Consider the following 17,487-nt stretch of genomic DNA (forward strand, 5'->3'; position numbering starts at 1 on the left):
TCACCACAGGGCACCCCAGGTGTCTCCAGGACGGCGCCGACCCCGCGGAGGTTTTGTCGATGCGGCAGGTCTGGTCCACGAGCGCCATATGAGAGCGGAGAGATGGTATAGTTTGTACATAAGGACTGTTGACATAGGTGATCAGATCATAGCGGCATTGGGGGGCATATCCCGGCAACTGGACAGCATCTCCGGCACCATGACCAAGTGCATACCGCGGATGGCGGAGGGCCTGGGGCCGATAGCCAGGAACACTGATGGCACAGGCCTCCCAGTGGTCCCGCAGTTTCAGCATCCGATAATGTTGCCACCTCGGTACCCCCTGATCCGTGCGACCACCGGCTCTGCCTTCATCCCCCCCCAATGAGGCACCACCTGAGGAGCTCCTTGACCAGGCGGCGTGAAGCGAGGAGGGGAGGGGAGGGGGAAGGAAAGTGAGGTGCATGTCCGCAGGTGATGGCTGTGTTATATCTCCATCTCAATGCAATTTTCGTGAGGTATGGGGGGAGGGGGCCACCCTGTTGGTTTTCATTTGTGTTGTGTTGCTGGACATGTTGACCATTTGATTGATGTCGATGTTCCAAAAAGTGTTGTGGGTGGTGGGGTGTTTTTGCCCGTGATACTTATGATTTCAGACCAATGGTCGCATTAAAATGTTTTTTATTCAACATAACCTTGTTGCACATTGTCTCAGATAGCTGGACTGTTACACACTGGTGATTCCTTAACATGAAAGGGTATAATTACACTTAACTTGAATCCAATTAAACTTTAACTGGCACCAAGGTGATGCCCACCATTGATGTCTGAGCTGCACACATAGCAGTGTGTCAGCTTTGTCAATCACAGCAACATTCTTTCAGGCAAATCGCTCATTTATGAGCCACTGACATAAGAGTCTTGCAGCTATGTAGCCACCCTTTCCTGAGATCTGGAAGGGTGCGTGGGCATGGTTACATAGTCCGCCCGAGGTCAGCGTCCAGCCCCTTGTCCTTCTCTTCCTCTCTCTCCTGACGTGGACCATCAGCCCTTCTGCCAATTCTTGTCCCCTCCTGATAACCAGGTTGTGCAGCATGGAGCACACAACCACGAATTGAGCTACCTGATCAGGGTTGTATTGTAGCTCTCCTCCGGAGCGCTCCAGGTATCTAAAGCACTGCTTAAACATACTAATTGTTTTCTGGACCATATTGTGTGTGGCTCTGTGGCTCTTGTTGTATCACTTCTCGGCCTCGGTGTGGGTGTCACAAAGTGGGGTCATAAGCCAGGTGGTTAGGCCATATTGGTTGTCATCAAGCATCCAGCATTAACCTTGTGGCTGACTGGTAAACATGTCAGGGACAGCGTTCTCACGCAGGATGTCAACCTCATTGAAGCTGCCCGGATATTTGGCATTCACTGCCATAATTATCTGGTTGTGGTCGCTAACTAGTTGGCTAACTGAGTGAAATCCTTTTCTGTTGCAAAAAACCTCTGGGTCCTGAGAAGGTGCCCGCATGGTGATGTGCGTACAATGTAGCGCTCCCTGCACCTTGGGGAACTTAGCAATTCGGTAGAATGCTCCAGCCCTGTCAGTCTGAGCCTCCGTGGTCATAGGGAAGCTGATAAAGTCCATCCTATGCACGTACAGAGCCTCCGTGGCCTGTCTAATGCAGCAATGTGTGGCATGCTGAGACATAGAGGAAATGTCGATCACGGAGGCCTGAAAGGAACCGGATGCGTAGAACGACAGTGCCGCGGTGACTTTGACCTCGACGGACAATGATGTCCTGAAGGTGCTGGCAGGCTGCAGATCTGTCCTGATGAAGTGGCATATTTGACTGATAACCACTTTGTGGAAGCACAGTCTCCGAAGGCAGGTGCTCTCGGATGAGTTGAGGTAAGACTGCTTCTCCCTGTAAGTGCGGGGGGTGTATGGTCTGGACCTCCTTAGATTGGGCACATAATGCTATGGATTAGACGTTGTGCCATTTGCACTCTGCAGCGTCTGCATTGTAATTGATGCAGGCTGAGAAATGGCTGGCCCCATTCCAATAAAAGTATAATGCCGATTGTTCACAAGCAATACATTTCCCCACTAAGACACCTAAAGTAAAATCCAATCATCCACGGTATGAAAAGATGTCTGTTCAGATCACCTGCGAAGAACTCCAGAGTATATCCAAACTCCCCTGAAGTTAAAGCAGCCTTTTCAATGAAGCGACCTGCGAGTTACAAAATCGCGTCTACACTGCTGTGATTCGATCAAATAAGTTCAACGTTTTCAGAGCGGTGTTTTCGGCGAGTGATATTGCGGGCGAGATGCTGAAAATGACGCTGGGTGATATACTGTGTGTTAGTTTCGGCAAATGTGATCTTTACGACAAATAAAAGTGGGCAGTCGGTATTATTGAATCTCAGCATTAATTACGTGATGAAAGTAACGCTGGACGATATTATGGGCGCTGGGTTCGCCATTCTGATGATTTCACCTCAAAAGATTGGGTGGGCGTTATTATTTTTTCTCGGCATTACGTACATGGCGAAAGTAACGCTCAGCGATAAGTGTCCGAGAAATGGGCGTCAGTTTCCATTTTGTGGCTAAATGGGCGATATCTGGGCGTTACACTTCATTTCAATGTTAAAATGGATGTTAAGTGGTCGTTATGCATTCAAAAATAATGGAAAATCTAGCCCATGTTATCCAATTTCTGCTTTACTTCCTTCCCGATTGAATTTGTTCTCCGGTTCCCATCCCCCTGCCAAGCTAGTTTAAACTCTCCCCAAAAGCACTAGCAAAACTCTCCGCGAGGATATTATTCCCGGCGCTGTTGAGGTGCAACCCGTCTGGTTTGTACAGGTCCCATCTCCCCCAGAAGTGGTCCCAAGCACCATTAACAGGCTCAGCAGGACCGAGATCAGCTGACAGCAGGCTTGTGGCCTTTTCTAGGCCCAAAACAGGACCTATCAGTAAAAGGGAATCAATCCTACAGTTCTGCCTCCTCCATAGGTCAGACACTGCTACAGGTGCAGGCATCCACGCTGAATAAATAAATGATTTCATTCACACTGTTTGGGATGGAACATCTATCCATTGTGTTCATGTGCACGTAACAGCATTGCGGAATTTCTGCTTGTTAACCTCTGCTTGTTACCTCCCCAAAGTAACATAATTGAGATTAGAAGATCAGTTTTAAAATAATAGACATAAGCTCTGTGACAAACATTGGTGCTCCAACATGAAGAAACCCTGCCACCAACAACAGTATTTTAGAGTCAGCTCAAGTTACTATTGTACATCTCTTACTGGGAGATCACACCCAACTAACCTCTCTAAAGGCTATGTTAATACCATAGGTATTAAATAAAACAGGACATAATTAGAACATATTGATCAAAATAATTTTGGTCGAACTGGAACACTTCTTAAACTGGCTTCAAATAGGATTTTTTGTTTTATTTTTTATTATACAGTTCTACTACACAAACAGAAATTCATTCATACAGGGCTCACATCTGTAAGTGGAAATCAGGTGGTTGTTGTCTTCCAGATTCTATTATCTGTTTCTTCACAGGATTAAGTTATATTTAAAAGTGTGATTTAAAAGTGTGTTTTAAAAGGGAATTTGTACAGGTTTTAAAGGAAAAAGCCACAGACTCCAGGCACTGAAGATGTCTATTAAAGCCAAATAAGCCAGTTTGTGGAATGTCACTGTGCACAGTCCATTTCAAATCGGATATAATAAGGTTTCAGTGCCTCATTTTAGGTTTATTAGCCAGAATAACCAAGAATGTTATGCAATTTGTTATCTCTTATCTCCGACGGCCATCAAATATTCACATTCATCGTGGTGAGGATGATTCCATTCATATGGACATTGCCCGATATCTTCCTAGGGTCAGAATTAACAAAAAAAGCATGTACAGGGCATTCAATCTTTAAACAAGAGACTGTGAAATGTAGGTGTAGCTGAAAGCTAAAATGCAGGAGGTCCGTTTTTGCAATTAAAAGCTGTCTGAAAAGAAAGGCAATGCCAAAAACAAGCACCACAGCCCATGAAAGAGTTTAATGTTTTTTTCTTATTTTTCAAGGAGAGAAGCAAAGCTAATTGAAGGAAGTGGAATTGTACAGACGGGAAGGACTTGTACTTTCACTTCCAGTTTGTAAAATAAATTAACTTAATGATTTGCATCTGACCTTTGGAGAAGCGTACATGCGAGTACGTGAAAGACACTGAATCCAGTTCAGTTCAGATCACAAAGGAGTCCTATTATTATACCCCAAGTTACATTATTGCAAAATTAGGTATTGGGCAGTACAGACACATTCCTGAATGCAAGATACTTGGACAGCTTGCACGAGTGACCAGTGCCAGGGAAAAATCAGGGAAAATAGATATATTGGATAGCTCCTAATGGTGAAAGTCCGAACAACAGTTGGTAAATCAGAGGATATAAAAAGGAGTGAAAATTAAACCATAAGTACTCTAAAGGAGTGGGGGGATCAGTATCCAACACAGTTTATAAATCCACCATATGCACCTGCAATGGTATGCTCGCCTGGTTCTGACAGTGATAGAATTTATTCTCCTACCCATTAGAAAAAAAAAATGGAACCTATTTTAAAATATGAGGAAGAGGAAGAAAAGTATTTTTCTAGTACAGCATTGTTCCCTACACCAAATTTAACATGCGTTATTTACACATAGCACTCATTGGGTCAGTTGTGGCTCAGTTGGTGGCACACTTGCCTCGGAGTCAGAAGGTTGTGGGTTCAAGTCCTATCCCAGAGATTTGAGCATAAAAATCCAGGCTGACACGCCACTGCACTGTTGGAGGTGCCATCTTTCGGATGAGACGTTAAACCGAGGCCCCGTCTGCAGTCTCAGGTGGACATAAAAGATTCCATGGCACTATTTCAAAGGTGCAGGGGAGTTATCCCCAGTGTCCTGGCCAATATTTATCTCTCAATCAACATCACTAAAAAACAGATTATCTGGTCTTTATCACATTGCTGTTTGTGGGAGCTTGCTGTGTGCAAATTGGCTGCCCCGTTTTCTACATTACAACACTCAAAGTACTTCATTGGCTGTAAAGCACTTTGGGACGTCCAGTAGTCGTGAAAGGTGCTATATAAATGCAACTTTGTCTGTCTTTATTGATTAATTCTCGTGCAACATACCTTCACTGCTAATGAAGATGGTGTAAGTTTCTCATTATTACGCTCCGTCAAGCATTCCTCTGCCATTAAGGTAGTCAGATGCTGTAAACACTCAAGGTGTCCATGTGAGGCTGCAATGTGCAGTAGATTATTTCCTTTTTCATCATGAATCTTCTCCAGATTGTCAACGGTTAAATGTGGCTAATTGTTATAAAGGACAACAGAGAAAGGATACCAAGTTACACAGATGTAAAACTGCTGATTATTTTCTAACTTTTTCTACTCAAAACATATGTTAATCTTCATATTTTTGTCCTACCCATCATTCCTTTTACCAGCTTTTAAGTTCAGAAATTGATGACTTCATCCTCAAAAATTATTTAGTAACTGCTTAAAAGTTCTTTTACATTGGCCAGGATAGAATTAAATCTCAAATTATTTTGAAATGGAATTAAACAGTATAAGTCAAAGATGAAAGATTTTACTACCAAGTGCAGAGACAAAACGGAGGGATAATTGGGGTGTATATATTATATATATTGTCAGTTGACTGATGAACATAAAAATCTAATAGCTCGTAAGATTATTGAAGATAATTTTTACTGTGAAATAAATGCAATGCATTAATAGTAAGGGTTCTAGAGGCTCTTTCATTGGAATACCAACATAACTTATTCATGTTTGTAGCACTCATGAGTTACGGTTTCTTTTACTGAAACCTAACTTTGGATGAAAACCAATAACTTTGATATGACAAATGTAAAAATATATTAAGCCGTACATTTAAATTGAATATAACCTCCAAATAAATTATAAAACTACTGTTTTAAATTATCTGATGATTATCATCTAATATTTCATCTTTGACGCAATATAAAGTCGTGGCTGGGAGAAAGACTTCTATTTCCAGTACCCTCCTTTCTTAAAACTGCATTTAGCTATTTTAAATACATTAATTTCAAGCTTCGCAGCTTTTCTTTGATATTAATAGAACCCCTATTAGACACTATTTTTGTAGTACTTCTTTATTTATTGTTGTAAATTGTGCCAGCATTATACAAACAGCTTACTGCCACAATTTGCCATGTCAAGACTGCCTTTTGTTTGCACACAATCCAGAGCATACTGTATTCATGTATTACATATCATGGGCTCAATTTTCGCCACCAATGGGCACCGTTTTTTTGGTGTCCGCTGATTTATTTGGAGCAATCGTGAATTTGCAACTTTCCTCAAAGGTTGTACGCTGGTGGTGACTGTCATTGGCAGATTTTTTTGTACGGCAGATCTTTTTGGCACCAGTCTGGGTGAAAACTGATTTCCACGCCGTTTTTGGCCCTTTACGTGATTTTCGCCAACACTGATTTTTATTTATTTACTTATGTTTAAAGTACGGCACAGGGTGGCCTTAAGTACCGATCAGAAAAAACCTATGTTAGCTTAAGAAAATCGGCGCTGAATATATTTCAGTTTTTGGAGCGAGAGAGGAAGACAATTTAAAACACAAATTCATGATGATTTTTATAGAGGGAACTCGGAAAATAACTCGGAAAGTTAATTTTTCCCACAGAATGTTTAGAATGTGAGAATGTTATGTGAGAAGGCAAATTGTGCCTCTACCCCACCACAGAATCTCTGTTCATGGGGCTCCAGGCACGGGTCGGAGGAGTGCCGGTGGGCCGGCGGCAGGATCGCTCCCTCGGTCGGACACAAGCACAGGAGTTCAGCGCTTGGATTCCACGCACTCCCCCACCCACCCCCGGGCTTCTTTCCGAACTGAACGCCGACCTCCTGTGTTTCTGGCCAGCCAAAGGAGCGATCCTGCCAGCCGGCACTCCAACCTGTGCCTCGAGCCCAGTGAACAATGGAGACGGCACTACAGCTTTGTACACAGCAGCAAACATACACATTTCATCCAAAGTTATCATTAATGTGCGATAAATCACTGTGTGTCGCATCTCCATAGAGACAGAGCCTTGTGCTGCGCAGACGAGGGTGTGGTCCGTTCTACTAGGGGTGTCAGCCAGCAAAGGTGTGAGTGCTGCAGTAAGTACTGTCCCACAATAACAACAATACCAACAATAATAATAATTATGGGTGAAATTCTGACTATGCCTCATGTTACAAGGTCGTTTTGCATGCATGCCATGCAGAGGCAATGGATAACACATAGCTCGGGGATTGATTTGGAGGATGCCATACCCTGATCAAATCAACAGGGAGAGGCGCTCACACCTACACTCAAGTGAGGCAGACTGCATTTGCAAGCTGCAATTTAGAAAAGAGGTCATCACAGAGATCTGCCAGCTAACCAGGGCAGACATACAGCCAAAAATGGAGGACTGCCCTACCTGTGGAAGTGAAGGTCACTGCAGCACTTGCCTTCTATGTTTCTGGCTCATTTCAAGCATCAACTGGGGGCTGCATCTCCCAGCACGCCACACATTGCTGCATTCGACAGGTGACTGCTGCACTGTATGCCAAAAAGGGACCAGTTCATCAATTTCCCTATGACCACACAGGCAATGCGAGACAGTGCTGTGGGGTTCTCCAGAATTGCTGGCTTCCCAAAGGTACAGGGTGCAATTTGACTGTAGCCAAATCACCTTGAGAGCATCTTTGTACAACTCCGAAGTTTATCGGAACAGGGGTTCCACTCCCTAAATGTCCAGCTCGTCTGCAATGATTTACATTGGATCATGGCAGTGGATGACAAATACCCAGGTAGCATCCATAATGCTTTCATCCTATGCAAGAGCATTATAACCACCATGTTTCAGGAGCTGCCAGAAGGGCACAGCTGGTTGCTCGGGGACAAAGGTTACGGGCTCGCCACCTGGTTTATGACCCTCCTACGCAATCCCCGCACTGAGCCAGAGCGTCAGTACAACATGTCGCACCATAACGACACGGAGCATCATAGAGCGGGCAATTAGCATATTGAAGCAGCGTTTCTGATGACTGGACCACTCTGGAGGCTACCTGTAATACGCCCCTCACCACGTCAATCAGTTTACTGTCGTGTGCTGCATGCTGCACAACTTGGCCATCATGAGGGGACAGGTACTGAACATTGAAGATCCTCCTGAGGGTAGAAGGGGGTGGGAGGAGGAGGAGGAGGAGGAGGAGGAGGAGGAGGCGGCTGACAACGAGGACAAGGAGGACCAACAGCAGGTGGCGGAGGACAAACCCATGCCACTACCTCAACCCGCAAGACGACGACGGCAGGCAGCCTCGTGCACCTATAGCCTTAGCGAGAGACTTGTGTCAGTGGCTAATCCGTGATCGCTTTGCTGCCTGAAGGCTAAACGGCCCGACAGTGTTGACTCTTTGCATCTGTAAGTGTGAAAAAATAATGTACGTAATAATGTACGTAATGTTGTGTTGGTTTATGTTGCTTTCATTCAAAAAATAATGCACAGGATTCTGGTTAAATTTTAAAAATAATTAGGTTTATTAAACATTTGTACAGCTGTACTTAATTTTAATTAAAAATTTGTACCAAACTTTAAACTTTTCAATGAAGAAAACAACAAGTAGCAACAAACAAACTCTAGCTGCAGCCATCTCTCCTCCCCCTTATTCAAAGACCTTAGCGCTGTGCGTCCCTCTTGTTGCCTCTACCCTACCCGTGCCTGTTGTCGCAGACTTCTGCTTCCTCCCCCTGACCCCAAGGTTTTTTCTGTTTTCTGCGCGAAGGCGCATTTGTTGTTGGTGGGGTTAGACAGGGACAGACCTAGCAGACAACATTGTGGAAGGCCCGCGTTCCTCTTCGGACTCTTCTTCAGCCTGTGGATGAACCCCTGGCGCACTACCCGAGGTTGGTCTGGGGATTGGGAAGTGAGTGTCAGCAGTTGATGCTGCCAATTGCTGTTGGGCAATGACAGCCTGGGTGTGTCCACTTATTGCAGCAGCTACCGCAGACATTCCCTCCCTAATCTCTGACATTCCCTCCCTAATCTGTCCTGACAGTGCTCCCATTCCTCCAGACAGTGTTGCTACTTCTGTTGACTGTCCCGCTAATTCTCGGTTGTATCGCTCCGCAAAGTGCTTGGCGCCCTCAGGGGGCTCATCGGCTCCAATTCCAATTCCAATGTAACCATTTCAATATTGGGGTCTTCCTGCTGCCCTTCATTCTCCAGCTCATCCTCGTCCTGATCTTGATGAAGAATATCTGGACTGACGGCTTCCTGATCATGCTCTGCTTCTACTTCTGCTTCAGCTTCTGTCTCTTCCTGATACGCAACATCTGCAAAACATAACAGAGCAGATGTTTGTTTAGCAGCAGGGGAGGGAGCAGGGTGACATGAGTACGTGGGTCACACAGTGCAGGCTCTTTTCAAAGGCCACGCTGATTGCACATTGGATAAACTGAAGCGTAGCTGACCGAAAGAATCTCAAACTGAAGTGTAGCGAGCCCACATAGTACTTAATATTTAGCCAACCCAGACTGTGCAATTTGCAGGGCTTACCCTCTCTCGGTAACTTGGGCCCAGCGTCCACATTGGTGGTTGATCTCTTGCAAGATTTAATCACATCAGCGATCCTCTGTTCCATGGCTGCTAGTTGCAGCCTACTTGGCGCACCTCCTCCAGTTTTTGACCTTTTTCGGTTGATCCATGACACCTTCCTCTATAAAGGTGAAAACAGAACTTTTTAAAGAGAGGTCCTTCTGCTCTGGTGGCCACACACATACACATACATATTAGTCACATTTACAAATGTAATTGTAGTGCATAAAGAAGAATATTACTTACAGTAACTGCTTGGCCAAGGTCCTGCCACTTCTTTTTGATTTGCATGCCACTTCTCGGGGTCATGGCCACTGCATTGAACTCTTCTGCATCTTGGTCCCAAAGTTTTGCTAGTAGAGAGGGTTTCAGTTTCTTTTGTCCCATTCTCCCTTTGTTCTCAAGCACATCCCATCTCCTCTCAATTATGTCTACAGGGGCTCAGTTTCTTGTGCTAGAAATCTCTTGACCCTTCCCCTTCGACCATCTTTGGCAGCTAAAATTTAAATGTCCAGATCCAGCTCTGAACCAAATGTGTTTTCACAAGCTCTTGATCCAGACCAGGAAGTTTACTGTGGATGCGTAGGCACACACTCATCACGTGGAAAAAGTGATTTTTTTCCCCCGCCGCATGCTCAGAGACTTTTTGCCGCACATTTTAAGCTCCACCCCCAGACTTAACTTCGGGTACCGCAGCTCCAAAATGAAATTTTACTTAGCCGAAAGTTGCGACTTTTTTTTTCTCGGCGCAATTGGGCACAGAGAAATCGGCCGTTAATCCTCCTGGGCGCCAAAAATCGGCAAAGAGGAAAATTGAGCCCCATATATAAACAGACATTTATGAGTCATGCTTTATATTTTGAAAGTGCAGCATATTCTGCAAATGAAAGACTTAGTGACATAGTAGAAATCAGGGTAACTGTAATTGACGAAGTGAATTACAACCAAATAGCTTGAGGACTGGTTACAATAATTCAGGAATTCCTGTTGCCTATGTTCTTTTAACATGCTGTAGACTTTTATCAATTTTCTCTACAGTCCTGAGTCTGTCTTACTAAACTCTGTACTGCCTTATGTGGTTTCAGATTATAGCTAACATTTTCTTTGCAGTATCCAGCTATGACGTTCATCTGTGCCAGATCAGCAACATTTTATTATAATTCTATACACAATTGATGGGACCAGAAATTGCGGTTGGAGGCTTCCCGCAGTGGTCCTGGTGATTTGGAGACCTGTGGTCCTGGGGCTCGATGCGTAGGCCAGCATAGTGGCCCCACGTATCCCAGGGACTTAAGCGGTTCGTATGGATCTGTGGGATCACGTGGGCCGGCCCATCCTATCAAGAATAGGGGGATCCCCATTCAGACATGTGAGTTCCGTATGTATGGAGCTGCTATAAGTATGAATGGGAAAACCCCCAAAGACACACAAACACTGAAAATAAAAATAAAAAACACATTACAAAATGCAATTTAATTAAATATTTTATACAAAATTTGTTTTTGAATGTTTTAAAAATATGTTTTAACAGGGCTAAAAATAAACTTACATTAATGGACAGGGTTTTTAATATATAAATGTGTGATAACATTTTATTTTTCTATTTAAAATAAAACTCCTACACTGGTAAAAGCAGGCCTTGTGCCCGTTTTTACCAGCGTAAGAATTTGAAGGACACTTGTTGGGTAGGAGTTATAGCCCAACTCTCCGCTCGCGGATGACCTTTTCCTTTGCTGCGTGCGATCGGTGAAGAGATTTTTTATCAGATTGCAAGTGCCGAGTTTAGGCGCATGTGCTTCGCATACCTAAACCTGGAAGTTGCGGGGATTCCACGGGTGTAGGGAGCGCGATTTCTGGCCCATGATTTAGGAGTAACTATAATACAAAACATCACCAAAACTGAGACTAAAATATGAAATAATGAAATTGGTTGCAAAAGATCACACCATGCTTCAATCGCAAATCCAGATTGTCAGGACGTTAAAATACTTTCTGATGTTATGCTGTTTGTACTCTATTTCAATATAACAACTCTGATTACATGCAGAGAACTTGATGGTTAATGTAGAAAAGTGTAAACGTGGCCTGGGTATTTGTTGAATTATTTTAAAGCACACTTCAGCAATTCTTTGACATGTTATGTTCTGAGAATAGGAATTGTTGAACAGTTTTAACTAATTGGGAAGATGCATTACAGAGACCTACAGTTCTCAGTGGGTTTTGATTAAAACCTGCATCATGATATAGGGGTAGAAATTCCGACATCCCGGGCCCGTACGAAGTTTCTACAGACCTGGGAAGGCATCGGAAAAGCCAGTTTTCAGCGCGTAATGCGCATGCATTGAAAACCGGCTTTTCCGATCTGTCAAGCTAGACATCTCGGGAGAGAGGACATTTGTACGGGCAAGATTGCGGGGTTTACGCCTATCTTGCTCGGCAGATGTCCTCAAAACTCTTGTGCCTGATAAAAGCAGGCGCATAGCCCACTTTTACAGGCGCAAGAGTTTAAAAACCTGTAACAAACATGATTAAAATAAAATGTTTAAAAAACATATTTATGTTAAAACCCTGTCCACTCAGGTAATGTTATTTTAAACCCTAACCCTAACATTTTTAAAAAAGAAATTGGCAAATGTTTTTTCTTTAAAAAACATATGACAACTTTAATTTCTATTAGTGTATTTGTGTGAGGTGTTTAAAAAAAAAAATGTTTTATGTAGTGCTTAGGGGTTTTTCTCATTCATAGTAATAGGAGATTCGTAACGAATCTCCTATTACTATGAATGAGAAAATACTTACCTGTGATTGGGTGTCCAGGTCCACGTGACTCCTGTGAACGCCTCGACATGAACGCGCTGTGACGCGCAGTCACGAGAGGCCTCCGGACCAGGATCTCGGGCGGGCGCAGCAGCTTCAGGTAAGTGCGCATTTTATGTCCATTATTCAGTGCTTTGCCTGCGTGAAGTCCTCCAGAGGAATTTCTGCCCCACAATGTACTATCTGGTTGGCTCTGAATTAGCACATTATTGAGAACATCCATGAATTTAACAATTTCTTTTAAAATCAAAATCCATTTCTTTGGGTAATTTTCTACTCATTTGTATTCCATGAATGGAAAAGTATGGTTCAAATAACAGCCTTTTATCTTTGTAACTAGGACTTCAATCCAGTGCAAACAAATGTAAAAACTCTCGATCAAAGTTAGCACCTTAAGTGAAATGTGTTTGCCCATCCTATGGATTTTGTAAACAGCAAATTTGCAGATTACATTTTTTTTAAAGCAATAAGTAAATGAATTCAGAAGGGCATATGTCTAATTAGGTCACACCTCAGACTTCGCTTTTTAAGAGAAAAGAGAACCAGCCTGTTCAGTGGTTCCAGTACTGAAAGGTATAACCTCACAGTTCTGGTATCATTCTTGTAAATATTTTTTGCACCCTCTCCACTGCCTCTATATCCTTTTTATATGGCGACCAGACCTGTATGCAGTACTCCAAGTGCAGTTTAACCAAAGTTCGATACAAGTTTAACATAACTTCTCTACTTTTCAATTCTATCCCTATAGAAATAAATTCTAATTCGTTTGCTTTTTAAATTGTCTTATTAACCTGCATCACTACTTTGTGATTTGCGAATTTGTATTCCCAGGTCCCTTTGCTCTTATGCCCTATTCTTATTTTCCAGTAATATGTAACCTCCTTATTTTTCTAACCAAAATGTAATGCCTCATACTTATCTGTATTGAAATTCAATTGCCAAATATATGCCCATTATACATTTTATTAATGTCGTCTTGTAATTTGTTGCAGTCCTCCTCAGTATTGACGATCCACCCCTACCCCCAATTTGGTGTTGTCTGCAAAATTAGAAATTGTGTTTTTGATTCCAAAGTCTAAATTGTTAATATAAACTGTGAACAGTGGTCCCAGTACTGATCCTTGTGGGACCCCACTTCCCACCTTCTGCCACTCTGAATAGCTACCCTTTACCCCAACTCTCTGCTCTCTGTCTTGCAGCCAGCTGGCTATCCATTCTGCTACTTCTCCCCTGACACCACATGCTCTGTGACTTTATTCATTAGTCTATTATGTGGTGCCTTATTGAAGGCCTTTTGGAAATCTAGATATATTACATCTACTACATTACTGTTGTCTACTCTCTCTCTTACCTCTTCAAAGAATTCAATGAAGTTGATCAAGCAAGACATTCCCTTTTGAAATCCATGATGACTATTCATTATCATATTTCTTGTTTCTAGGTCTTTTTCTATTTTCTCCTTTAGTAGGGATTCCATTATCTTTCCTACCACTGATGTTAAGTTGGCTGGTCTATAGTTCCCTTGACATGTTCCAGCTCCCTTCTTAAATATAGGTATAACATTAGTTATCTGCTAGTCATCTGGCACTACACCTTTTTCGAACAAATTATTAAATAAGTGTAATATTGCCTGTGCTATCTTTCCTGAAATCTGTTAAAATGCGCAGATGCAATCAGTGCGGACCAGTGCTTTTATCCCCTAAGTTTGATTAGTTTATTTAATATTTCTCCTCTTTATTTTAAATACTGTTATATCATTTTCTGATGTCATGTCCACCTGGTTTGTCTCCCTGGTAAATACTGAGGCAAAATAACTGTTTAATATTTCTGCCATTTCTCTATCGCTGCCCTTGATTTTATCCTGGCCGTCCTTTTGTGGCTCTATTCCCATACTGACTTTCCTTTTTTTATTTATGTGCCTGTAGAATATATTACTATTTTGTTTTATGTTTCTTGAAAATCTAATTTCATAGTTCCTCTTGGCCTAGCTAATTGCTTTTTTAAAAACTTCTCGTAATCTCTTCATATTCTACCTGGTCATGCTCTCCCTTACTGTCCATGTACTTAGTGTATGCCTCTTTCCTTACCCTCAATATTCTCATGTCTTTATACATCCGTGGTGTCTCATTAGTATTTAGCTTGTATTTGTTTTTCAGCGGATTACATTTTCCTGGACTCTGTTGAAAAACCATTTAAAATGTTTCCCATTGCATCATTGCTTTCATTGTTTTTTACGTTGACTACATCATTGTTTGCCAATATTGTTTTCCATTTTATTTTCCCAAGTTCTATTCACAGCCCCTCAAAAATCAGCTTTCTCCAATCTATTACCCTAGCCTTTGTTATCCTATGTCCTTCCCAATTATTATCTTAAACTGTATTATATTATGGTCACAACTGCTTAGATGTTCCCCTACTTTTATTTTTCTTATCTGCTCTGGTTCATTCGCCATTACTGCATTAGTGCCATTCCCCATTCATGAATCCTCCCTTGTTGGTTGGATTAGAAAGGAGTCCTATACATCAGAACATAAGAATTAGGAACAGGAGTAGACCATCTAGGCCCTCGAGCCTGTTCCGCCATTCAATAAGATCATGGCTGATCTGGTCGTGGACTCAGCTCCACTTACCCGCCCTCTCCCCGTAACCCTTAATTCCCTTATTGCTTAAAAATCTATTTATCTTTGACTTGAAAACATTCAATGAGCCAACCTCAACTGCTTCCTTGGGCAGAGAATTCCACAGATTCACAACCCTCTGGGAAAAGAAATTCTTTCTCAACTCGGTTTTAAATTGGCTCCTCCGTATTTTGAGGCTGTGTCCCCTAGTTCTAGTCTCCCCCACCAATGGAAACAACCTCTCTGCCTCTATCTTGTCTATCCCTTTCATGATTTTAAATGTTTCTATAAGATCACTCCTCATCCTTCTGAACTCCAACGAGTAAAGACCCAGTCTACTCAATCTATCATAAGGTAACCCCCTCATTTCTGGAATCAGCCTAGTGAATCATCTCTGTACCCCTTCCAAAGCTAGTATATCCTTCCTTAAGTAAGGTGACCAAAACTTCACGCAGCACTCCAGGTGCGGCCTTACCAATACCTTATACAGTTGCAGCAACATCTCCCTGCTTTTGTACTCCATCCCTCTCGCAATGAAGGCCAACATTCCATTCGCCTTCCTGATTACCTGCTGCACCTGCAAACTAACCTTTTGGGATTCATGCACAAGGACCCCCAGGTCCCTCTGCACCACAGCATGTTTTAATTTCTCCCCATTCAAATAATATTCCCTTTTACTGTTTTTTTTCCCAAGGTGGATGACCTCACACTTTCAGACATTGTATTCCATCTGCCAAACCTTAGCTCATTCGCTTAACCTATCCAAATCTCCTTGCAGCCTCTCTGAGTCCGCTACACAACCCGCTTTCCCACGAATCTTAGTGTCATCTGCAAATTTTGTTGCACTACACTCTGTCCCCTCTTCCAGGTCATCTATGTATATTGTAAACAGTTGTGGTCCCAGTACCGATCCCTGTGGCACACCACTAACCACTGATTTCCAACCGGAAAAGGACCCATTTATCCCGACTCTCTGCTTTCTGTTCGCCAGCCAATTCTCTATCCATGCTAATACATTTCCTCTGACTCCGCGTACCTTTATCTTCTGCAGTAACCTTTTGTGTGGCACCTTATCGAATGCCTTTTGGAAATCTAAATACACCACATCCATCGGTACACCTCTATCCACCATGCTCGTTATATCCTCAAAGAATTCCAGTAAGTTAGTTAAACATGATTTCCCTTTCATGAATCCATGCTGCGTCTGCTTGATTGCACTATTCCTATCCAGATGTCCCGCTATTTCTTCCTTCATGATAGTTTCAAGCATTTTCCCCACTACAGATGTTAAACTAACCGGCCTATAGTTACTTGCCTTTTGCCTGCCCCCTTTTTTAAACAGAGGCGTTACATTAGCTGCTCTCCAATCCGCTGGTACCTCCCCAGAGTCCAGAGAATTTTGGTAGATTATAACAAATGCATCTGCTATAACTTCCGCCATCTCTTTTAATACCCTGGGATGCATTTCATCAGGACCAGGGGACTTGTCTACCTTCAGTCCCATTAGTCTGTCCAGCACTACCTCCCTAGTGATAGTGATAGTGATCATCTCAAGGTCCTCCCTTCCCACGTTCCGATGATCAGCAATTTTTGGCATGGTTTTTGTGTCTTCCACTGTGAAGACGGAAGTAAAATAATTGTTTAAGGTCTCAGCCATTTCCACATTTCCCATTATTAAATCCCCCTTTTCATCTTCTAAGGGACCAACATTTACTTTAGTCACTCTTTTCCGTTTTATATATCTGTAAAAGCTTTTACTATCTGTTTTTATGTTTTGCGCAAGTTTACCTTCGTAATCTATCTTCCCTTTCTTTATTGCTTTTTTAGTCATTCTTTGCTGTTGCTTAAAATTTTCCCAATCCTCTAGTTTCCCACTAACCTTGGCCACCTTATACGCATTGGTCTTTGATTTGATACTTTCCTTTATTTCCTTGGTTATCCACGGCTGGTTATCTCTTCTCTTGCCGCCCTTCTTTTTCACTGGAATATATTTTTGTTGCGCATTATGAAAGAGCTCCTTAAAAGTCCTCCACTGTTCCTCAATTGTGCCACCGTTTAGTCCTTGTTTCCAGTCTACTTTAGCCAACTCTGCCCTCATCCCACTGTAGTCCCCTTTGTTTAAGCATAGCACGCTCATTTCTGACACAACTTCCTCATCCTCAATCTGTATTACAAATTCAACCATATTGTGATCACTCATTCCGAGAGGATCTTTTACGAGGAGATCGTTTATTTTTCCTGTCTCGTTACACAGGACCAGATCCAAAATGGTTTGCTCCCTTGTAGGCTCTGTTACATACTGTTCTAAGAAACAATCCCATATGCATTCTATGAATTCCTCCTCAAGGCTACCCCGTGCGATTTGAGTTGACCAATCGATATGTAGGTTAAAATCCCCCAT

At 42.6% G+C, this 17,487-nt stretch overlaps 1 protein-coding gene across 1 annotated transcript in view; it reads right to left on the reverse strand.

Moving 5' to 3' along the window:
* The window catches only part of sncaip (synuclein, alpha interacting protein), a 114,465-nt gene that overhangs the window by 44,819 nt on the left and 52,159 nt on the right, over positions 1-17,487 (reverse strand). The window contains exon 3 of the mRNA XM_070862567.1: positions 5,162-5,341. Within this exon, the coding sequence (XP_070718668.1) occupies positions 5,162-5,341 (180 nt within the window). The remainder of the gene's footprint in view (positions 1-5,161; positions 5,342-17,487) is intronic.

Source organism: Pristiophorus japonicus, chromosome 1 (assembly GCF_044704955.1).
Source record: "Pristiophorus japonicus isolate sPriJap1 chromosome 1, sPriJap1.hap1, whole genome shotgun sequence".
NCBI classification, from domain to species: Eukaryota; Metazoa; Chordata; class Chondrichthyes; family Pristiophoridae; genus Pristiophorus; species Pristiophorus japonicus.